The 24,569-nt window shown below is 42.6% G+C and overlaps 1 protein-coding gene across 1 annotated transcript in view; it reads left to right on the top strand.

Annotated features, from left to right (window-relative positions):
* UNC5D (unc-5 netrin receptor D) overlaps window positions 1-24,569 on the top strand; it is a 233,451-nt gene that overhangs the window by 40,287 nt on the left and 168,595 nt on the right. The window contains exon 3 of the mRNA XM_044225400.1: window positions 141-244. Within this exon, the coding sequence (XP_044081335.1) occupies window positions 141-244 (104 nt within the window). The remainder of the gene's footprint in view (window positions 1-140; window positions 245-24,569) is intronic.

Raw genomic sequence — 24,569 nt, 5'->3', positions numbered from 1 at the left:
TGAAACCCAGACTTCTTTGTCTATATCTAGTTTTTGAGGTTAAGCTCACTATTTTATTGTATTTGGAACAAATATGAATAATACTGGCCCTAGAGCAAATTGTCAAGGACCTCATACCTTTTTTTTTTTTCCCCCGTCAGATTTACGGAAAAACTTTGAACAAGATCCACAGGGAAGGGAGGTTCCCATTGAAGGCATGATAGTGCTGCATTGCCGACCACCCGAGGGAGTCCCTGCGGCTGAGGTAAGTGACTCGCAGGACCAGACCTGGTCCCAGGAGGGAGCGTGACATCCTGTGTGGTCTTAAGCAGAAGAGCCTGTGTGTGGCATTCTTGCTGTCCAGATCCATTTGCTGAAGGCGGTGAAGAAACAGTGAAGGAAATTAGTTGGAAGAAGAAATTGTCTCTTGTCTGCTCTGTGGTTGACGGAAAGCTCTTGCACAGTAGCCTGAGTAGGATTTAGTTCGTGTTCTTGATTCTGGTGACCTCAGATGACACAGGTGGCATCTTTTATGTCCTCAGTCACCTTGGATGGTGTAATACACACATTGGGTCCTGGATTACCCTGAACTCTAACAGGCAAAGGCACGTGAAAAAATGCTAAGGAGGGGAGATCAGCCCCTACTGCCAAGTCTCACCGACGTTTGTACTTCAATCTTTCTTTACTTACGGGACAAATGTTCCTTGATCATTTATCGGGCTATAGGCCCTGTGCTGTCATGGCGGATATAAAAGGCAGATGGAGTCACAGGTCTTCTTCGCAGTGGGAGTCTAGAATCCAGAGTCACTCTGGTTTTTGCTCCCTGCGTGTTTTCTAGAAGGTCTACCATGCCTTCTAGAAAACATGCCACCATGTTTTCTAGAGCGTCTACCATATAATTGTCAGTGATGACATATTGTGGTCATCGGGAAGCCTTCCTAAGTCTTTCAGTCTCTCTTCAAAGATATCCTGATAGAGGAGTAATATCGTGAAGGCAGCAGTGGGGGCAGGGACAAGGAAGGACGAGGAACCCTTCCTAGAAATGATAATTTTTCTAAATGGAGGCCTGGGTTGAGCAATAGATAATCCATGTGGGAAGCTAGGAAACTGTCCTTAAAGCCATGGCTTGTTTATTCATTGAGAAATAGAGATTTAAAAAAAAAAGAAAGAAAGAAAAAGAAGAAAAGGAGCCTTTGCTTCACATTTTTCCCTAAAATTGCTCTGGGATTTTGTAATTGGAAGGACAAAAGAATAGAGAAAGGGGAACGGAAAAACACACACACTTGCATGTTTAGACAGAAAGCATGCTGGGTGGACACTATTCAAAGCTCAAGTAGTTCACAGAAATGAAGTAAACGGACTTGAAAATTAAAGTGAACCTTCCATGCATGATAGAAAATGATTAGAAAGGAAAATGCTTATTTTTAGATTTTTATTTAATGTGAAACAGAAAGATTTTTGATCTTGTGCTCCCTTCTTGCTCCTTACAGAGCGTGCTCTGGCTTCCAGAGTGGGGAGGGGGGGCAACAGGGCATTAAGTGCACAGGGGAATGTGTCCCTCCCCTTCAGGACCCCCCCCCCCAGTGTCCCTGGGAGTCTGACCTGGGCATAAGCAGTCTGCTCAACCCACCCCTGAAAATCCCGATTTGCAGATGTCCATGTGGACATGAAATCAGGGGGTGGGGTGGGGGGAGGGCTTTTTAAGTCAGTGCATTTCCCATTCTGCCTTTGACATCATATGACCCTTTTATTTTAACCACGTGTATGTTATTAGGAATAAATTTCAGAGCCAGGCTGGCTGACTTGATAGAGGGCCATTCCAAGGAGCATCCAGGCTGAGAGTGAGAGGAAAGCTGTGTTCCGTACATTCTGTCTTGTAGGATGATATGGAGAGTGTTTCAGCTACATGGTGGGTTCATGAGCTATTGTGGGGCCCTGACAAGCATCGATAGCATCATCATAATGCAAGAAATCATCCCAATTCCATACACTTGGATTACCCAGGAATGTTTGAGTTGGATACTACCTACATCCACACACCGATATTCACAGCCCTTTTAGCGTGCAATAGCTTACACGGTTGTTATTACCACCAACATCTGTGTTTTTGCTGAAGGGAGGGCAGAATGAGAGAAGAAAGCTGAGCGAGAGAAGGACAAGGATAGGAAAAGCAAGGGAGAACACGCAGACCCTTCTAAGTGGGTCTCCCCGGGTGGAGATGCCCGCCCCTGCCCGTCACACGATCTTCAGCTCTCCAGCGGCGCTCCACTCTGCCTTCTGACCTCGCACTCAGGTGACTACCTGTAGTTCATGATTCTCCAGGATGGCAGTGACTGGGAACTCTGCTTGGAAATTGATCACTTGCGTCAATATTGTCACCGTAAAATACTGCCCTTTATCTTCCTTGAGTGGGGACATTCTTCCCTTTCCACCATGTGGTTCCCTTTCTGCCCACCTGCTGTGGGGGCTGCAGGGTCATCCCTGAATCCTGGCAGGACCCTTGGTGCATCAACTGGTCTTGTCCTGCAGTAACATGTGAGATCTCCTCCTTGGCACTTTGAAGACCTGTAAAAGTACTTCCTCTCTGTGAGGTAGAACTTCCTAGGCAACTAACTCTCCTGTATGAGCACAGAAGGTGGTTTGGAGAAGCATAGGAAGAGCTACCATGTATAGAATATTCCCACGTGCTGGGCACTGTGTTTAGTACCTTCTCTGTATTATTTCATTTGATTTGCCAAAGAGATGCCAGAAAAATATAGGGGTTTTCATGTCCTTTTTATAGGAACGTATCCAGGCTCTCAGATCTTAGGAAGCCAATCTAACCTTAAAGCTCAGATCTTTTTTTTTTTTTTCCTTCTTCTCTCTAATATTTTTTGTTGGTTTTTCATGAGCCTGTGGGTTCAGCCAGTTTCCTCAAGCCTTTTTGAAACTTGAGAGCCCCTCAGCCAGCAGTAACCTTTCTGTTTGCAATAGTCCTGGACTTTCAATCCTTAGAAATGGATTTTTCAGGGTAAAATTTCTTCTAGCTAATATGCCAATCTTAAACCTTGTGTAAATAATGATCTTTTGTTTGAGATAGGTAATCCTGTGGTGAAACAAAGAACAGCGCCAAATGAAAAAAATGGGGGTTTGGGAGCTCAGGGGGGCAAGGAGCCTGGGTTTGATATTTCCTATATCCTAGGAGACAGGAAAGTACTGGATGTCCAGAGATTCAGGGAGGAGGCCATGGAGGAGAAGAAAAAGGGATATATAAAAGGGGAAGGGAGAGATCCTAGGGTAATCTCTACCCTCATTACATTTTTCCTACGTGTGGCATTGGCCATGACAGATCTCATTTTCACGAAAGGTCATGCTCTATCACTTCCCTGTTCTGTGACCTCTACCAATTTACTAGCCACTGTGAACCTCAGATTCCTCATCCAGTAATAGGAGCCATGCTTTTTCCTTGTAGGATTGCTTAGGACACAAAGAAGGAAAAGAATTTGAGAATATGCAAAACAGCTCTTAGTACTAAAGACATAGTAGAGATCACACACTTTGATTCTCAGAGAAAATGTTAGTTTTCTGTGGTTGAAGATCCGGATTAAAACTGAGACTCTTAAGATATCTGACATATTTTCAGCCCCAAGAGAAATCCGAGAGCTGCTAAGACCATTCTCTTTACCCCACACCGCCCATGACCTCTGCCTCCTGCCTGAGCCCTCTGTTCTTACTTCTCAAGCTCATCCAAGGACAAAGACATGCTCTCCACTTCCCTCTCTTTTAATCTATCACACGGAGGAAATAAATGGTTATTAACAGAAGCTGGTGACTATGCATGTTTGTTCACCTCGCTTACCCCTTGAAGAGCCTAATGTATGGTATCATTAGTAGTAAAACACTTTACAAAAAGTAGCATACGAACTGGAAGATTCTCACCAGATGCATTTACACACTGGTTTAGATGAAATAATAGGTCACATGCTCTTTGCAAAACACCTGAAATGTGAACAGATGATAATTCAAGTTTTTCTAAATGCCGTGAGCTCCTCCTATAGTTGGGTGTATTAGAGCACGTTTGTCTCTCTCCTGTTTGAGGTTCCGTTTAACCTTAACCTTGGGACAGTTCTAACTAGAGAGAGCAACTTTAGTGTTTGACACTTGTTGTTTAGCTAAAACGAATTTGCTCTTTTCAAAACAATTCATTATCCCACACTGCACTTTTTTATACTCCCCAATTAAATGGAAAATCTATCTTTCATAAAAGTTAGAAATTATGTCCAATGAAAATCCGACATTTTAATGGTTTTCCACAGATTAAAATTGTAGAGTTCTCAATAAACCCTGATTTACTGATGTTGGCTATAAAATGGTTATTGCTGTTAATAAAGCCTGTAAATCTTAACAGGTTATATTTGCCTTGGACAATAAAACTTGCCATAAAGGCTTAGTGTCTAAGGCTAATTCTGCTCACATCAAGGTAAACAGCCTACTCAAAATAATTCAAGGTCTTTGAGAATTAAGGCCCCAAAGCTAAGCAACTGGCAGAATCTAGCCTTGAGCCATTGCATGCCAGGCACTGTTCTTGTTTCTATCTCACCAAGGAGTCAGGACGGTGCTGGAATTAGAAAATTCAAGAAGGTCAGGGGCCTTAGCGCAGTGTGGGTAAGAAGAAGGTTCCCTTCTTGCTGCTGGGCACCAAATCCGTTTTGTCATTGACTGATGATTAGGTTGGAATGCTTGTATAACAAGGGGAGGTTCCAGGAGTGGAACGGAAGAATGTATTTTCTGTTTCATAAATTGTGTCAGAGTCCTACGAGTATAAGAAGCCAAATTATTGGTGGGGGTTTCGGAGGGGAGGCGGGGGCAGGGATCTGGGGGCAGGAGAGCCTTTCCTTTCCAGAGGCCCAGGTGGAAATCAAAGGAATTTTGAGAACCTCTATTCATCTTGGTACATTTTGGCCATTTGACATGTTTTCTTACATTTGTGGAATATTTTTGGATCCCGTTTTTAAGGTAAAAGACAAAAAAGAAAAGCAGATTGTCTACTCTTCTTTGCGGTTAGTTTCCCATGAGTCTGGTGTTCTTGAACAGATCGGGAGGAGATGTGAACAGTGTCACGCTTTTTGGACTGTCAGGACATTGCTGAGGGACTCTCCCTTTCCCTACAGGGTGGTTGAACGTTTTCCTGGCTGCTTGGCACCTTGGCCTGGCTCTTTGGCCTTCCTGGAGGCTCTGGATACTACTCATATTTTTTTAATCAAGTCCTTTCCTGCATACACCAGCTAGAACAGGTTTGTTGTTTGCAGTCGAGAGACTGGACTATTACAGTGCACCTAACATGTCTTTAAGGATGTCTTTGAACCACCCCTCCAAGTGACCTTTGGAATAGAGCAAGTCACTACAAACTAAAGTTATGGGACATTAATATCTTTTCTCTTTATCTATAAAAGAATCATTATCTGTAAAAGTTATGGGATGTTAGTATCTTTTTTCTTTATCTGCAAAACAATTATCTCTAATTATTCCTGATGTATAAACAGTGAAATCCACATCCTTTCTATGACTCATTTTAAATAATTCTGCCCAGACTCTTGGCAGCCAGCTTTTGAAGCAGAAGCCCTTTGCCCTTATCCCCTGTGAGGGTGTTCTTAATGAAAGGTTCATTTGTTTCAAATGTGTTCATTGGCATAAAACCCAGGAGAGAATCTTATGACATTGAACGGTTTAATACAAGAATCACTAGACTATTGTGTTTAACCTCAATCAAACAGACTATGAAATGAGGACTTTATTTTAAAAATAAGATTCTTAATAATTCACTAGAGAAATGTTAAGTGAGGTGCCCAAGTTCTGAAGCAATGAACCTCAGGTATAAATAATTAATCTAATTTGGTGCAGCCAAAGCAGAGAGAATGTCTAATAGTCCAGATAAACTTGGCTTTGAGGAGACTGACAAAGAGGACCTTTGCAGAAAGCCACATTTGATTAGAATGTATAATATTGTAATAGAAACCTAATGGACTCTTAAGAAAAGAGAATGTTGAATTGGTTAAATACTAGTAATTAAGTGCCAGTAAATTACTTCTCTAAAAACATTTCTGCCAAAAAAAAAAAAAAATTGCTGTAGTAGGAGAGATGGGAGAATGAAGTTAATATAAGTTACTTAAGAGGTGACTGTCTACAGCCCAAATACCCTCATGGTTAAAACTGGTCCTTAACTAAATCTTATTAATATACTGACTTTTACCACATCCTTATCTGGGAGGCTCTGTTTCTTCACTGAGGAAGAAAAGGAGAGAAGACATCTCAAGTTCCTGATTTGTATTTATTTCCATCTTTTCTTCTCGTTCTGTATTTCCCTGGAAGATAGAATTGCATTTCTCAAAGCCAAGGGCGGGGACCCACAATGAGTTTGCAAAGGTTGCCTAGATGCTGGTCTTGCCTTCCTTTTACTTTTTCTCTGCATCTCCTCGGTTAGCTGCACACACCCCATCTCTTTCTTACCAAGCACTACGCTCTGTTATTCATGGTCCTATCTCTGTGTCTCCCCAGTTTCTCCTTGCCTGGAATGCCCATGACTTTGGACATCTATCTATAGCATGCATGGTCTTGGAAGATCCATCTTCACCCAGGCAGTTTCTGACTCCTACCTTGGCCATCCCAGCTGACAATGAGCTCTTTTGCATAGAGACCCCTAATCTGATTGGTGTGGACTGCTCAAGAAAAGGCAGCATCTTCTTCCTCCCTCTGAAGACTTCTATAACATATTGCTTTGAAGGTTTAGTTTTCTCTCCCCAGCCCAGTTCCTCTGTATTTAACTTTTCATGACTGTTTGTCTTATCTCCTCAAGGTAATTCTCCTCAAGATAGGAAATGCAAATTAAACTTTTCATTGTCCTTTCCCACCTCCCTTAGCAGATAACACAAATGCACCTGGGAACATAGTAGATACCTGGCCAGTGTTTGTGACTTAATGGTTGAATATTTACACAATGGCTGTATGATACATATAAGAATAAAATCTTTGGGGGAGGGGATGGGAGGGGCAGAAGAAGACAAAGAGAGAGAACCTTAAGTGGGCTCCACACTCAGCAAGGAGCTGATGTGTGGCTCTGTCTCCTAACCCTGAGATTGTGACCTGAGCCAAAATCAAGAGTCAGACACTTAATCAACTGAGCCATGCAGGTGCCCAAGAATAAGCTCTTAAATTTAAGCTATCACCTTAAAATTTACATAGATCTTCACGTATATTGACTCATTGGGTTCTTAAAGCTACAATTTGTAGGTAGGTAAATATAGAAGTATCTCTGATATTTATTTATTATTGAACTGTAGTTGACATAGAATATTATCTTGGTTTCAGGTACGTGACATAGTGATTCAACATCTGTATACATTAGGAAGTGATCTCTACTATAAATCTAGCTGCCATCTGTCTGCATACAAAGATGTTATATATTATTGACTACGTTCCTTATGCAGTATGTATCCTTGTGCCTTATTTATTTTATAACTGGAAGTTTGTACCTTTTACTCTCCTTCCTTGATTTTGCCCATCCTTCCACTGACTCCCCTCTGAAAAACACCAAACTGTTCTCTATATCTACGTATTTCTGTTTTGTTCTTATTTTTTTTTTTTTTTGGTTTTAGATTTCATGTATAAATGAAATCATACAGTATTAGTCTTCTCTATCTGACTTATTTAGCTTAGCATAATACTTTCTGGGTCGATCCATGTTATCACAAATGGCAAGATTTCACATTTTTTTTTTTTAGATCCTTTCTTTTTTTTTTAATTTGACAGATCACAAGTAGGCAGAGAGGCAGGCAGAGAGAGAGAGAGGAGGAAACAGGCTCCCCGCGGAGCAGAGAGCCTGATGCAGGGCTTGATCCCAGGACCCCGGGATCATGACCTGAGCCAAAGCCAGAGACTTTAACCCACTGAGCCACCCAGGCATCTCTCACTTTTTTTGAATGACTGAGCAATAATCCATTGGAGATATATATATATATATATAATGTATTATATATAATATGTAAAATATATATTATATAATTATTATTGTATCATATTTCATACATAATATATTTTTATTATATTTATATATTATATATAAATGCATATTTATAATATATAATTATGTATAATTATATAATATTACATATAATATTATTATATAATACATATAAATGTGTGTGTGTATATATATATATACATATACCACATCTTTATCCATTTATCTACTGGACACTTAGGTTGTCACCTTATCTTGGCTATTGTGAGTAATGCTGCAATGAATATAGGAGATACACATATCTTTTCAGTTTAATTCTTTTTCTTTTGGATAAATACCCAGAAGTGGAACTGTTTGGTCAAATAATAGTTCCATTTTTAGTTTTTTGAGTGCTAACCTCCACACAGTTCTTCCCAGTTGCTGCCCCATTTCGCATTCCTACCAACAGTATGTGGCAGTTTCTCCACATCTTCTCCGAGACTCGTTATTTCTTGTCTTTTAAATAATACCCGTTCTAAGTGGGATGAAGTGAGACCTCATTGTGGTTTTGGTTGGCATCTTCCTGATAGTGCGTGGTGTGTAGTGTCTTTTCATGTGGGTGCTGGCCGTCTGGGTCTCCTTTGGAGAAATGCTTACTCAAGTCCTCTTACCACTTTATAATTGGATTGCTTTCATTTTGTTTGTTTGTTTGTTGTTGCTGTTGTTTGATGTTGAATTGTGTGAGTTCTCTTTATATTTTGGATATTAGCCCTTTATCAGTTATATTATTTGCAAACTTGTTCTCCCATCTAGTAGGTTGCCTTTCCACTATGTTCATAGTTTCCTCGCTGTACAAAAGCCTTTTAGTTTGATGTAATCCCATTTGTTTATTTTTGCTTTTGTTGCCTTGGCTTGAGGAGACAGATCCAAAAAAGTACTGCTTAGACCAATGCCCAAGAGCTTACTGCCTATGCTTTATCTAGGAGCTTTATGGTTTCTGGTCTTAAATTCCGGTCTTTAATCCATTTTGAGTTTGTTTTTGAATATGGTATATGAAAGTGGTCCAATTCCATTCTTGTAGATGTGTTGGTCCAGTTCTCCCAACACCACTTACTGAAGAGACTTTTTCCTATTGTATATTCTTGCCTCCTTGGATGAACACTGATCATGTAAACTTGGATTTATTTTTGGACACTCTATTTTATTCCATTGCTCTTTGTTTCTGTTTTTGGGCTAGTTTTGATCACTATCGCTTTGTAGTATGGTTTGAAATCTGGAAGTTTGTAATACCTCCAGCTTCGTTTTTCTTTCTCGAGATAGCTTTGGCTATTTGAAGTCTTTTGAAGTTCCATACAAACTTTAGGATTATTTATTCTAGTTCTGTGAAAAATGCCATCGGTATTTCTATAGGGATTGCATTGAATCTGTAGATTGCTTTGAGTAGCATGGGCATTTTAACCATATTCTTCTCAATCCATGAGCATGGTTATTTTTCCACTTACATGTGTTATGTTCAGTTTTTCTCATTAATGTCATAGTTATCAGAGTACAGGTCTGTCACCTCTTTGGTTAAATTCACTTCTAGGCATTTTACCTTTTTTGATTCACTTGCAAATGAGACCATTTTCTTAATTTCCCTGAGTTCATTATGCAATGACTCTATTTACAGAGTCATTTATTCTGATATAAACTGGTGCAGAAACTACTGTATAGCTAACATTTATTGCATATACACTCAGTGTCAGACCCAGTTCCCTGGACACTCCTGACAGCTCTCTGAGGTAGATGCTGATAATCTGCCAGTTTTATAAATAAGGAAACTGAGGCTCAGACAGCCTTAAGCACCTCACTGGAGGACACAGTTGCTAAATGACTGACCCAATCATTGAACCATCTGATGAAGCTTCTCTGTGTGTCAGACATTGCACGCTGGTTAAGATCCATGCCTGGCAGTAACTAGACCACCATCTCATTTCATGCATATTATAGCTAAAAGTATTAAGTAAGATAATGGCATCTGTAAATACATATGTGTGGCCCACTCGCAAGCCTATTGTTGCTTTTCCAGTTGCGGTGACACCCCATCCCCGGACGGCATTGGAATCTGCATTGTGTTCGAGTTCTAGAGATGGTTTTGCTGAGTGGCTCAGTGCCAGTGACAACTTTGAGTGGGCTTTGATGGGTGTAGAAACCCTACTAACAGAGCATCTCTTTATCCTCCTCTTCATTTTTTTTTCCTTTGACAGGAAATGACATCCTTTATCCTTTCAGAAATATAAAATTTGCATATTGTATTTAAGGTTTCTCAAATTGGAAGAAGAAGCAAATGGATCAAGAGGGAAGGCGGTTTGGAGGAAAAATCAGAAGGCTAGCAATCAGTCAATCAGTAGTAAAAAATTTAAAGGAAAACACATAAGGAAAGGAAATGTATGATTTCTAAATTAACCTAATGAAGGCGGAGAGCCATTTCTCTGTCCTGCGCCTTTTTTCACAGTTTAGCGGCAATAAACAGTCTTTATATCTTGAATTATGCAGAAGTAAAAGCAGTCTGGGAGGCCTCCACATAAAGCCGCGGTTCTGTAATTCAGCAGTAATGCTCCATGGACATGAATCAAGAGCTCCATCCCAGTCCTGCTGAGACAGCATGGATGTTCACGTGCCTGGGAAGCACAGCACACACCATCCTGATTCACTTAGCCAATGCCTTTGTTTTGTAGGCAGACCTCATGAAAACAGAAACACCGGGCCGCCACCGTAATCAGCTTCTCCGGGTAATCTTTTGCCACGATCCCCAAATCCTGCCTGCTGTCTGTAGGGTCTTTTTGGGGAGACAGTGACGCTTACTGTAATGCCTTTTTTGTTTTTAGTTAACTGTGGGGGACTAAAAGGTACATCAGCTCCCCTCTCCCCCACGTCGGGCCATCTTTCACATAACCACCCGTAAAATAGAGCGTGCCAATTTTGGCTTCATGGGCAGGGATGTGCCGACTGAGCACCTGCCTGCAGGAGCTGCCGAGCTACCCCTCCCCCAGGGGAGAGAAGCCTTGGTGGCCTCTTCCGCCGCACTGCACGGCACTCAAACTTCACTTCATAAAGTCTAAAGGGGCCGCGATCTTCCGTACAGCCACCTTAGGTTCAGTGCAGTGAGTACACTGCGTGAAAGAGAGTGACTTACTGAGATTTGGGTCTATCAGTTAACCCCCCCCGCCCACCAAAAAAAAAGAAAAGAAAAACCCTTGCCATGGAGAATTTTGGTTTAGATATAATGAGTCTTTCTTGACTCTGGTTTAGCTAAATTGGGCCCGTTCTTTAATGGCTGATCCAGAATCAGACTTAGAGATCCGGCCGTCTGTCTGTCCTTCCAGTGGGATCTCTGTAGACATGTGTGTCACCCGTGTGCTGTATTCCTCACCCTCCGTGCACTCCCAGCCCTGGTGCCCGCTAGTTACAAGCAATGCTTTAAACCTCGATTTCCATGTGCGGGAAGTGTCAGACGGACGATTCATGTGCTGGCTCAACAGTATCACTTGGAGATCACCTTCAGGAGGCAGCTCCGGCATCCCACTGCAGGGCAGGGAAAGAACGGACCAGCATCATACTGCTCCTCCCCCCCACCCAGATTAGACAGGAGCAGTCACTCTGGGGCATCAATTCTGTATGAGGCTAGGTGGTCAGTTTCATCTTTCCTTTTCACATTGTCATCTGTGCATGGCATTTCCTGTGCATACCCTGAAATGCCATTGTTACAGATCTGGGTATGTTTACTTATTTATTTTTATTTATTTATTTATTTATTTGACAGAGATCACAAGTAGGCAGAGAGGCAGGCAGGCAGAGAGAGGAGGAAGCAGGCTCCCTGCTGAGCAGAGAGCCCGATGCGGGACTCGATCCCAGGATCCTGAGATCATGACCTGAGCTGAAGGCAGAGGCTTAACGCACTGAGCCACCCAGGCGCCCAATCTGTGTATGTTTAGAAAAGGTAAAGGATTATGTGGTAATGGACATTGTGCCTTTGCCTGGGGTGGAAAAAAGGTGTCTCTTTCTTCAGAGCCTAGGAACTCACATTCTCATTTTTAATTAAATCAGTCAAACAGGAGGCAGCAGGAATTGGTGCTATAGAGGGGTAACAGTAAAAAGGATGATAAAGCTAAGGGGGAAAAGAAGCCCCAAAGTGGAGATGGGAGCTATATATGATGGATTGTGTTTATATGCCATGGCATTCAATATTGTGTTTCGCCAAGATACTAGGCTCCCCATTAATGATCATCTTCGTTAGTTACCATGTATCGAGGACCACATGGCAGGCTCTCTGCTGTAGGCACTACCATTTGTCATCCTATTTCATTCTCTCAGCTGAATTATCATTTCCATTTTATAGATGTGAAAACTGATGCTTAGGTGAAGTAATTTCCCCAAAGCCCCTCACACAGTAAGGGGCCATGTTCTCTTTGATTACAAAGCCCAAATCTTGAGATAATGCAAGTGTCTCTTGTTACGGACCATACGCCATGCATTTGGTAAGCAAGGAAGAAGAGATCCCAGCAGGGATGTGTCTGATTCCAGTATTGAGTCCTATAGCTCATACCACCCTACCCACCCGTGGCTGCTGGTTCAGCTTTGTGGTATCGGGTATCCGTGCATGACTTCAGGACAACTCGCGGACAGTCTCTTGTGTGGTCTAATACAGCTTTAATCTCCTCCTACTTTCACAGACGGCTTCTTTGTCTCAAGACATCCAACAGTATATAAGAGACGGTCTTTATTCCTGACGGTCTTTATTCCTGCTCCAGCAACCAATAACTGGGATATAAATATGTAAATAATTACCTAAGACCATATACTCCCTAGTAGAATAACAACAATAAAACAGAAGGTGTATAATTATTTCTGTTGGCCAGAGTGGTCAGCCAGGACTTGGCAAAATATAATTCTCATACAGGTTTTTGGAGGATGTGGAGGAAATCATTGCATGGGACATTCTGAGAGCAAGATCAGGATGGTTAAAAGCACGCAGCTGTGAAATAGCCTGGTTGGCCGGGAAGTCCAGCTGGTTTTGATTTGAGACAGTGTAAAGAACACGTGGGAGAATGACTGGGATAGAAACTCTAGGTCGTAGGGAGGGGTCAGAGGAAACCTTGTTTGCCATCCTAAAAAACGGACTCTGCTCCTAAATGGTGGGGAGCCCCTGAAGGATTTGAATCTGAGATGTAAGACGCCAGATTTATTTGCTCGTGTGTTTTCTCAGTGTCCATATTTGATTTTTTTTAAGATTTTTATTTATTTATTTGATAGAGAGAGATCCCAAGTAGGCAGAAGGCAGGCAGAGAGAGGGGAAGGGAAGCAGGCTCCCCGCTGAGCAGAGAGCCTGATGTGGGGCTCGATCCCAGGACCCTGAGATCATGACCTGAGCTGAAGGCAGAGGCTTAAACCACTGAGCCACCCAGGCACCCCCATATTTGATTTTTTTAGTGCAAGGACCCCCTAATGAGATTGTAACAGGGAAGCCTGTAGGAAGTTTTCAATCCATGTGTGTCTATGTCATTGTGGGACCTCGCTTTTTCAAGACTATTTGCACTTAATTGGGAACTGGCAGAAAAGTCTCGAGAGGGAGACTAGGAAACCTGCTTTTAACAGCACCCTGACCACCTACCTGGCCTCCACCACCCCTGCAAGTAGCTGGCCTGTCTTTCCAAAGCCTCTTGTCATTCCTGCACGTGGAAGGAAGTGCAGGCAACGGGGACATCTGCGTTCACCAGCCTCGATGCTGATGCCTCTGAGGGCTGGATTCCCTTCGTTCCCACCACACAGCTTACCGAACGGGGGCCCTCCCCTCCCCTGCTTCAGAACAGAAGTGGCAGCTGAAGAGAAGGGTCACCGTCTGCCTGTCGGTAGATGCCCCTGCGGCTCTGTATTCAGCGTGGACTTCCCGAACTATCTGATGAAGCCTTTGAGGTACCCTTTACCTCCTTTGTGCTTGCTCCACATTTTCCTTGAAACGTGCCGAGCTCCTTCTGTTGGCCGGCGACTGGGAGCCCATTAGAGAGGCCTGTGCGGCCGCTCTGGCTTTTCAGGCTGTCCCACGTCGTTGGGTACTTCGCTAAAGCCCGGGTTTCGGGGCAGACAAAGGACAGTGGCGTGTTGTCATTATTTCTGGGAGGCAGGATCTTTTTATCCAGATGATGTGGATATCCTCTCAAAGGTTCTTTGGAACCGCAGTCGTGGAAAGAGCTTTTGTTTTCTCTCAGATTACCCCTGCAAGGCCTCACGTGAAGTGAGTTTCCCCTCACACCCTCCCCTTTCCCCATTGTCTCAATTACCCTTTGCATTTGCTGTCGCCCCACATGTGTTTTTTCAGTTGGGCTTTATTCAGCCGTGTGTCCTCGAGCTATTACGGCTTCCCTCCCCGCCTGCATTTAGAGTGTGGGGACCATTATTCCTTTGATTTGCCTGCTTTTAAGTCTCAAATCTGCCTCTAATTCACTTCTGTACCTGGGACTCATCAGGCTCTCATTACTGGGTTTTCATCCTGTTTCCTGCTTTCTATTGACTTTCTGGCTCCTGGAAGCCACTGTGGGTCCTGAGGCAATGGAGGATAGCTTCTATCAAAGAGAATTCCTTTCTCTTTTCTGGGACAGGTCACTCAGTACTTAACACTGACCCAGACTCGGAGGAGCATAGAAGAGAGCGTGGTTCTCAGCCTGACCATTGTTCACATTTGGGGCCTGATACTCCATTGTGGGGGGTGCCTAACCTGGGGGGGGATGTTTAGTGGCATTCCTGGCCTCTACCCATTAGACACTAGCAGCACCTTGACCTTCACACCCCATTTTGCGACCACCAGAAATGTCTCCAGACCTTGCCAAATGTCACTCCTCACTGAGAATCCCTGAGACACAGAGTTCTTGCTGTAGGTTAGAATCCCACTAAGATGCTGTACGCACAGTGTCTAACCCACTAGCTACCGTATTGCAGGTGCTCGTAATTTTTGGTTGGACAGAGCCCAGCATCAACCCGTAGCTGTTCACATAGGCCTGCTGGCCTGTGATTACATCGAGGCGGTGAAAACCATGCTGTATTCATCTCCACAGCCAGCCCCCAGCACAGTACCTGGCAGGTAACAGGCACTCGAAGTACATGTCAAGGGAGTGCTTACATGGAAAGAGGAGGCAGGGAGCTCCAGTAGAAGTGATTGTTAGATTTTGATGATTCATTGAGGAGCTACACGTATTGGGTGTATGAGCTGACCCGCCGGTGAAGGGTGAGGGGACCGTAGGCAAGAAGAGACAGATAGAGAGGAAATCAGTGTGAGAAGCACACGGAGGCAGGCAGCTGTATGTTCTATTCCCTAAAGACTGGTCATCATCTACCCTCTGCCTCCACTCCTCAGATGGCCCAGTTTGCTTCCCGTGGTGTGGGGAAAAGCCACATCACACCACGGTGGGTTGCATCTGTGGACTTACACTGGTGGCTCAAAAATGTCCGCCCTGGATGAATCCCGTCAGGCCACCACCCTTCGGTGGAAGCCCCCTCAGAGCAGAGGGCCTGCTGACAACCCCAAAAAGGTGCACAGTGGGGAGGAGCATGTGTGCCTGGAGTGTGTGCCTCAGTCCCCACGGGGGGGGTCTCTTCAAAACCTGAGATGTCCAGCAGCATCCTGTAGCTCCTCTTGACGTGACAGGAGAGGAAACGGGATGTGGGTCCAAATCCCCTTCTCAGCCTCATAACTGGGAAAAGTTAGAATCCCTTGGGGTTTCTTAAATGGAACAATTACCTTTCCTAGTTGAAAGGCAAGGGGTTGGGGGAGGGGAAACAAAGTCTTTTGGAGGTCCCTTAAAATCCAAGGGAGGCATTATTTACTGTCAGCATCTTATTTAAAAGGATGTGTCTTGGAATCCCAAGTCAGGCAGGTACGGCTTAATCCAAGTCCCATCTTTTGTCAGCTGCATGATCTTGGGCTCATTCTATAACTACTTCCTGAACTTCAGGGCCCTCATATGCAAAATGAGAAAATAACGCCTCAGAAGGGTGCTGTGAAGATTGACTTAAATAATATAGCATTTACTTTGATTCTTAGCACTTAGTATGGTCAATGGGTATTGTTATTGGTTATTGTAGTATTAGACAATGGAATCTATTAATGCCTTATTTTTTAAAAATTTTCCTCTTTGCTCATAGCATACCACTCACAAGTTTGAGGACCTAGGCCTGCCTCTGTATTTCTGTGCCACTATCATGGGTTCCGATGTAAGGTCGTGTTGAGGTTTGCTTCTATTATGCCGTCTTCCTAAAACCCTTTGGTCCAACCTCACCCCCACCCCCACTGCACTGTCATAGCTGATCATATTCCAGTCCTGGCTAATGCGTTGTTTCCAAGCCATCACCATCTCTCTCGATGTTAGGGATGTAGCCACTGTTGGAATCATGTTTTCTCAGTGACAAATACATTTACTTTCAAAGTAAAACAATGAAGAATGTGAACAACTTGATTTTGTCATTGGAAGTGCTCTGTACCAGTCAAGGTGGAAGATCCAGAATCAATATGACTAATGGGTCCAAGCTCTAAGAGATAGAGTCAGCAAAAAGGATAAATTATCACTTCCCCATGCCTCCAGGACGGCAATTTCTTCTCCCCGCCGGCTCTGTGATAGCCAGCGCTGTGCCCTCCGTCGTGGCTGTCAGCCCCATCGCAAGCCGAGACGGGGAAGCACTTGGTCCATACATCCAGGGCGTCGAGCTTTGAGTCATTTTTATGTTTGTTTGTTTCCCCTTATTACTTTCTTTGGCTGAGTAAAATCTCTATTACTTTGGGCTCAAGAACGGAGAATGTGCGGTGAACACCCAAGACGTACATTTTATTTTATTTTTATTATTTCTTGTGATGACTTCATTATTCCCCTATGCCTGAGTTTTTCCAAAATTGTTTTTTTTTTTCCCTTCCTCTCTCTCTCAACATTCTCTTCTTTGCTTCACCATTTCTTCATCCACGCTGCGTGGTACTGAGCTTGACCATTGCTTGGCCTCTCTCTTCAGAGCAGTGAATGGTTCCAACTTCTGAATTTCACAGACCAGAAAAATCACTCCCCTCACCCTTCTCTAAGAGGAGGGACTGGCTGATTGTTGACAACTTTTAGCTTCCCGCCCCCCCCCCCAGGAAAGGACATTATGATTCCATAATGGCTACTTTCCATAATCATCATTTCATTTAGACAAGGACATTGAAAAACAACATGCAATCTAAGAATTACACATTTTAGATAAATTTTGCTCTGTAAATAATGCATCATACTGGTCTCATTTTACAGAACTAAAAAAAAAAAAAGTCATTCTGGACAATGCGTTTTGTGAACGAATGATGTCTGTCGCCGTCTTCGCAGAACACTGGTAGGGAACACTGCTAGAGGCCATCAAGAGTGGACGCAACAGTTGAAGATTCTTTTTTCTTTAACCAATTCCTGTGCATTATTCTCATTTTCAGGAGTACCGCTCTAAACATTTTGTTGCCATGTTTGCATTGAAATCATCACTGCCCAGAAGAGAAATTATCTTCCATTTGCATTAAAAGCTGCACATCAGAGTTTAGTTTATGTAAATATCCACTGGGATGTCACATCAGGCAGAGCCCATTAAAGTGCCAAGCCCGTGGAAAACACCCTTGTTACATGCGTGCCCGCTGATTCGCCTTTAAGATGGATAGCGTGCGTCATTCATTCACAACATGAATGACTTATGTCTGTTTTGCTTTTGCCTTTGACTTATACATTCATTAACAAATCACCTGAGCTTTTGGAATCAACAGACAAGGGTTCAGACCCTCTTTTTGACAGTCCCTGGCTGAGTGATCTTGGACAGATTTCCTTTCTCTAAGCTGATTTCTCCGCTGGTGGGAATGAAAGGGGTGAAAATGCCCACCTCTGGATTGTTCTAAGACTTAAGTGAGAAGAAGTATGTAAGAATGACCGTACCGTACCTGGCACGTCACTTGATGGGGTACACACGCATTCCCTTACTCTTTTTCATTTAACTTGCCAGCACTTTTTTTCAGAGAAAACCTAAACAGGGCGTTTTAAAACGGTTCACAATCTTTCTCCAAATTAACTAATTGCTGTGTTTCTTCCCTCTCCACAGTCAGCCAGCTGTTTTGAGTCACATTCCATATATGTATTTGACGACATTAAACCTCCTTGTTAATTTATTCTTTAAAATAGGGCCTTTTCAATTACGGGAATGTTAATTATTATTTATCACGCCTTAATTATTGTAATCGACCACACGCTTATTTTGAGTGTGTGTGTGTGAGTGTGTGTTTCAAACCTGCAGTCTGTGAACGTCCGCCTTTGATAGACTTTTATCTGTTTCTTTCCCATCACCATTTCATACCCAGCCCTGACAGGGTTCTCCACGGTGATGCGACGTACAGCTGCTTTACTGAAAAACATAAACTTGCCTTGATTTTTGAGTGTTCTGCAGAGGTCGGTACAGTGTTATAAAATATCTTTAGAACTCTATCACTTGAAAAAAATTTTAGGAATGTGCCTTTCAGATACTCTTTTATCAAATGTTTAACACAGGGTTTGGCACTTTAATGGGCTCTCCTCGGTGTTCTTGTGGATATCTACATAAACTCTGATGGTTTATTTACTACTGTAGCTTTTAATGGAAATGTAAAATAATTTCTCTTCTGGGCAGGACTGATTTCATTGCAGACACATCAACAAAATGTGAAATCCACATAAAAAAGCAAAGTTGGAAGGATCACTAAAGCTGGGAGAGTCATTGCTGCATATTTTAGATGGGCTAGTGTATTTATGGTTCTTGTACACATACTGTAAAATGTAATGTGGCAGGATTGCTATATTGTAATAAAACAATGTGGTGCTTGCTGAAGAAAAAAAAATGGGGGCTGGTGAATTATAGCAGTCATTGTACCTTGTTTCCCGTTATTGAAAATGGAGTATGATTATTAAATGCGTGCCGTGTGCATTTTACACACTTAGTTATAGATCTTGGTTTTTATGTGTGCCTGGAATATCAATATTTGCTTTACTTTTAAGGAACATTAGTTACAAATACAATAAGTGTGTTTCATTTTTCATCGAAGACATACCAGCTTCAGTTCTCAAGTCGGAGTGTGCAATATATGTCTCGATGATTATTGATCTAAGAGCCCCGCTGAAAGTAAGCAAGACTGGTTTTGTAATAAGCAAACACGGGTGCCGCCGCTGCTCTCTGAAACCCGTGAAACTGGAGTGAGTGGCAATGAATAAGTGTTTAATTAAATTGCTTCTTGGCATTCGCAGGACTGTCTTCCAGCTGTGGTTTAGAACCTGTGGGGTCTCTTTTTCCTCTTGACGTATGTGTGGCATTCTCATTAATACCGACGGGAACCATAGGCACTGAGGGGGCAGCTGACCCCACGTTCCACTGTGTCCGCAGAATATCTCATGGAATTTTCTCCCTTGGGCCACTCAGATGAGGGGGGGAAAAAGGCAAAGGAGGAAGGAAATCTCAATGTTTAAGAAAGTCCCAAGGTATAAACTCTAGGCATTACTCTCAGTCACTTACAGATGCTAAAATAATCATCATAATATCTTAGAAATCCTTAAAAAATGTCCACTTGCATTTTGTGGTGGGACTTAGTTTCAAATTGTAAATATAACCAAAAGATTAAAATATAGCCTCCCGTTGGAATTTAACTCGGATTAGCTATATGCATATATGTGATTATGGTACTTGGTAAACCATGGAAACTATGCTCCTAGGCTAGAAGTGAATGAAAATGATTAATTAGATTCTGTAAGGTGTTGCCTTTATAGCAGGTTACACATAGCCTTCAGCTCATTTGGGTTCAAAGCCATCTGAAAGATAGGAGTGCTTGAAAAGGATTAAAGCAGAGCTAGCAAGGTGCAATTTCCACTTGCTGTGTTGCTCTTCCTTTCCCTAGAGCACCGACTAGGAATACATATCATCCAGGTATCCTCAGTGCTCGCAAGAGATACTTCATTATTTCTCTGTTTGAGTTCAAATGTTTTCGGGAGAATGCTATCGGGCAAACCTCCATATACATGTAGAGACCACATCTGTATATGAAACTGCCTTGCTGGTTTGTAATCGCTTGTGTGTTTGCCCGGACATCTGACGTGTTGGTGCTAGAGACAGATTCACTTAGTAAAGTTCTGCAGACAGACTCTGAGCACTTACCACTCAGTGCTCCTAATCTAGCGCATGTGAACTCTCTGTCTGTAGAAACTAATGCTTCACTCCCTACCCTTCATCACCCATCCTCTGGGAAATGGTTAAGAAGGCAACGGCTGCATTCATCTTTCCAGATGAGGCACAGGTGAGAACAAATGCATTCGGGTGTCTTTAAAATCAAAATGAAAAGAAGTGGAAAAAAGCTTTCCATAGGCTCTGCCATATTAGCCTCTTCTTCCCTAATTCTTTTTTTTTTTCTATAAGATTTTATTTATTTATTTGACAGACAGAGATCACAGGTTGGCAGAGAGGCAGGCAGAGAGAGAGGGGGAAGCAGGCTCCCTGCTGAGCAGAGAGCCCGATGGGGGGGTTCGATCCCAGGACCCTGGGATCATGACCTGAGCCGAAGGCAGAGGCTTTAACCCACTGAGCCACCCAGGCGCCCCCTTCCCTAATTCTTTATATGTGCTTTATACACACCGTCTAGAGTAAAACCCAATGACCTTTAAGGTAGAGTTCTGAGTTCCGAACAATAACGTTCAGACATAATCACCTGGCCTAATTAATCTAATAATTTCTGCCCTAATTTGTTTGATTCATCATCTTGCAATGACAGAGGAGCCGGGGGGTAAGGGTGATTGGATGGGGGCTGTAGATTCTTAATGTACTCAGGGCATCCTTCTTGTATTAATTTGTCATTATTCCCCTCATAGCAGTCATGCTGTCTTTTGTCCTGGTGAATAATTTATAGTGTGTGGGTCTTCTTCTGTCTGAGCCATCTTTACTTAGCAAAATCCAGCCCTTTTGTTTCTGTGGAAAATAACCCAGGATTTTCAAATAGTCATCATTGCAGGATATTTCGAATGCCATTCTCCAGTTGCTATTACTTTATGAAAATAATATACTCCCCTTTTGCATTCACTGTCACTCTGTATTTTTTCTTTTTTGAAGGAAAGTTGTGCATTTGGTCTTTATGTGACAGATAATACCATATTTCATAGATTTTAAGATGACAGCAGTTGTAAGAAGAACCATTACTTTATATACCACTGAAATGAGGCCACTTTTTAATTTTAAGATGTTAACTATAAAACCTGTCCTGATTTCAAGGTGTCAAAATGAAAAGTATGCATGTACATTATAGAACCAGAGAAATATGTACTGTATCGACTCTGACTTTTCTTTCTTTCATTTTCCTTAGTGTTGATGCTCAGAAACTTTGCAACTCAACAAACAGTTGTTTTTAAAAACACAACACAAAACTCTGTATTTAGTGTTCTAGGAAATGGATCAGGTATTAAAATAGTAGGTACTACATAACCCTAGCGCGATAGGTTTTCTAGGTTCATAAAGAAGTTAGGCTTATGAAGAGAATAAAGAACAGGCCTGTTATCACAGACACCCATGAGAAGCTGGCCTAACCCGTAACACAGTATGAGCCTTAACGCTTGGTGATACCATGATTAGAAGTTTCCAACAGGGTGGTCTCTTCTAGAGACTCTCTATATATCTCCTAGAACTGGCAATTGTCAAATCTGGATAGAATTATACTAACTGTCTAGAGTTGTCCAGCCCCCATTTAGGGGTGAGGAGACCTGTCTTAGAATGCAAACACAGAGAAGTTCCTGTCTGATACTCGGACTTCCCGGTGGGTATTCTTACTCCGTTTCCTTGGTGTAGAGATGGGGAGCAGACCTGTGGTATGGTTTCTGTCCAGAACTTCTAACCCGTGCCTTTTGCGTTTGCTGTTTTTCTCCCAAACTCCCAGCACCCTTTCAATAGAAACCATTTTTTTCTACTAAATAATGGCAGCAGTGTGTTGCGTTCTTTTAAATCAAGGAGTAGAAAGCTACTTAACATGAGCACTTTCCTACATTTTGAATCACTCATTCTTCCCATAATTAGAAGACGGGATGCTTTCGTTTCACAAAAGTGAATACAAATTCTAGCACACAGCTTGCGACCTCTGTGCTCTAATAGATCATCAGTTTAGGACAATCTTCAGTTCCCCTCTGAGTCATAAGAGTATTGACATCATTATAAATGAGGGACTTGTATGATGCCTAAGCCCAGACTTGTATTCTCTTTGGGGTAACCATAAGATTGTTGTCTATTTGTTTTCCCCTCCTTTTTAAAATTGAATAATTTGGGGTACCTGGGTGGCTCAGTGGGCTAAGCCTCTGCCTTCAGCTCAGGTCATGATCTCAGGGTCCTGGGATCGAGTCCCGCATCAGGCTCTCTGCTCAGCGGGGGGCCTGCATCCCCCTCTCCCTCTGCCTGCCTCTCTGCCTACGTGTGATCTCTCTCTGTCAAATAAATAAATAAAATCTTTTAAAAAATAAATAAAATAAAATTGAATAATTTATTTACAATATTTTCTTAACCTGGTAACCATTTCCTAGAGAAAAAAACAAACATGTAATAGATATTTACATATGGAAAAGTTTTCATTCGGTCTTTTATTTTTTGGACTGTAATTGATTAATCCAGTGAAATAAATTTAATAAATTGCTTCCCTGACAACAGATGAACTCTGGACTTTTTTATACTGGAACTTTACCTACTTCACACAGGAAATATATTTATTTATTTATTTTTTAAATGAAATTGGAATTAGTGGTAAAGATTTTTTTTCAGTAACTTGGACCCTATACAAATACTCTTGTGTTCATTGATCTGCAGATTTTATTTTTCTCCTGCTTGCAGTTGGTTTGTGTGATCAGTGTATGATCCGGGATTAGTAGTCACTCATATGCATTCTGAGCAGCCCTGAGCTTAGAGACTAAGGCTCCCTTCATGGACAGCTCAGTGTTCCTTTGACAGTGACTTGAGTCGTCCAGACTAGTTATACCTGGAGTAGAGGATAAGGCGAAGCTAAGTCTTGTTAACATCCCAGAAACAGTCATGTCCTTTTCTGTTTCTGCGTCACCTGGCCAGGAATATCATCAATTAGATATATTTGACATTGGTCTGGCTCTTTCGCGAGGGGCCACAGTGCGAATTCTTGTCTTAGTAATGTCCTGGGATTTTCGTTAGAATTTTAGGACTGCGCCATCTGATCCAATTTCTCAGTCTCTCTTACCTAGTAGTTCCTAGAGAGAAAAAAAGTGATTAAATCTTCCCCCATCTAATTCAGTTACCTGGTTGAAACTACTACCAAAGTTTTCATGATTAATTTAGAGCCAGAAGAGTTGACAAGAGGGAAAAAAGTCTGTCAGAAGTTTGCGAACTTCATCGCGAATGCAGGCTAGGTTTCACCCCGCGGCATGACTGTGGGTCTCGGGCATTCAGGACCGTACACTGATGGCTCAGTGCACAGAGATCATCATTTGTGAATGAAAGCCGTTTCTGTGGATGGTGGGTCTGTGACCTCTGCTTTGTGGAAACACAGAATAATTTGAGCTGGAAGGCATCTTCGAGTTTCTTTGGCCATACTGCCTCATTTTTTGGACGGTGAGATGAGATCTGAGAGGCCTGATGATTTATGCAAAGTTGCACCATTGGTCATGGTCATGGCAGCCTCTCAGTGGAGCTCCTCTGGCTCCTGGTAGAATATTCTTTAATATTCTTTTAGCTGCAGTGTGCACTGCTGGATGGCTCCCCCTGCCCACCCTTAGGAAATTGTTGACCCAGTCCTCTCAGATCCTTGGGCATCAGGCCTCATTTGGCCTTGTCACGATAGCACAGGTATGGACTGGGAGCATTAGGGTTAACTGAAGCCCAGGGTGCCTCACATGTTCATTTCCACAGCAAGTAGTCTGAACAGAGTAGGTAAAGAAAGAACTTACTCTCCTTCTGCTTCGAGCTCTTAACGCTATGTATTTTGCCTCCCTGGGACCCAGTTCCATACTTGTAATAGGAGGACATTGACCATCACCACCCTTAGGCCTGGCCTTATGTGACTGTGCATGCGGATTGTTTATAGTTGTAAAGCTTTGGGATCCAAAGCTTGAGATTCCACCACTCTCACGCATTCTCTAGAATGGGTTTCACGTGCCTGACGAACTTAGGTTCATGTTGATTATGATCTTATATTAGCCAGTAAATAATTCCCTATGCATCATTTATCCAGTACTCTAATGACACAATGAATACCTAACAGGTACATTGGGTGTTTGCTTTCTGCATGTGCCTCGCCTTGCTCACTCTCTGGCAGGCCTCGCGGCTCTTTCCAGACCTAGGCACAGAACCTGCTGCCTTCCCACAGTGGAGTCAGGGCCTCCTTGCACATAGGACCAAGAACCAGCTATAACCAGACCGCTGACTCAGATACGTGCATGTGTGAACTGGGACCAGTAGCAAACCTATAATCCTTCTGCCACAGAATCAGCATTCATATTGGAAAGTTTTTCCATTTCTCCTCTTTGCAGTGAAATTTAGTCTTTTATCCACTCATCCTTCCTTGTCAAGGTATGTGGAGGGA

Source organism: Neovison vison, chromosome 11 (assembly GCF_020171115.1).
Source record: "Neovison vison isolate M4711 chromosome 11, ASM_NN_V1, whole genome shotgun sequence".
NCBI classification, from domain to species: domain Eukaryota; kingdom Metazoa; phylum Chordata; class Mammalia; order Carnivora; family Mustelidae; genus Neogale; species Neogale vison.
This window is presented reverse-complemented; position numbering and strand designations above follow the sequence as displayed.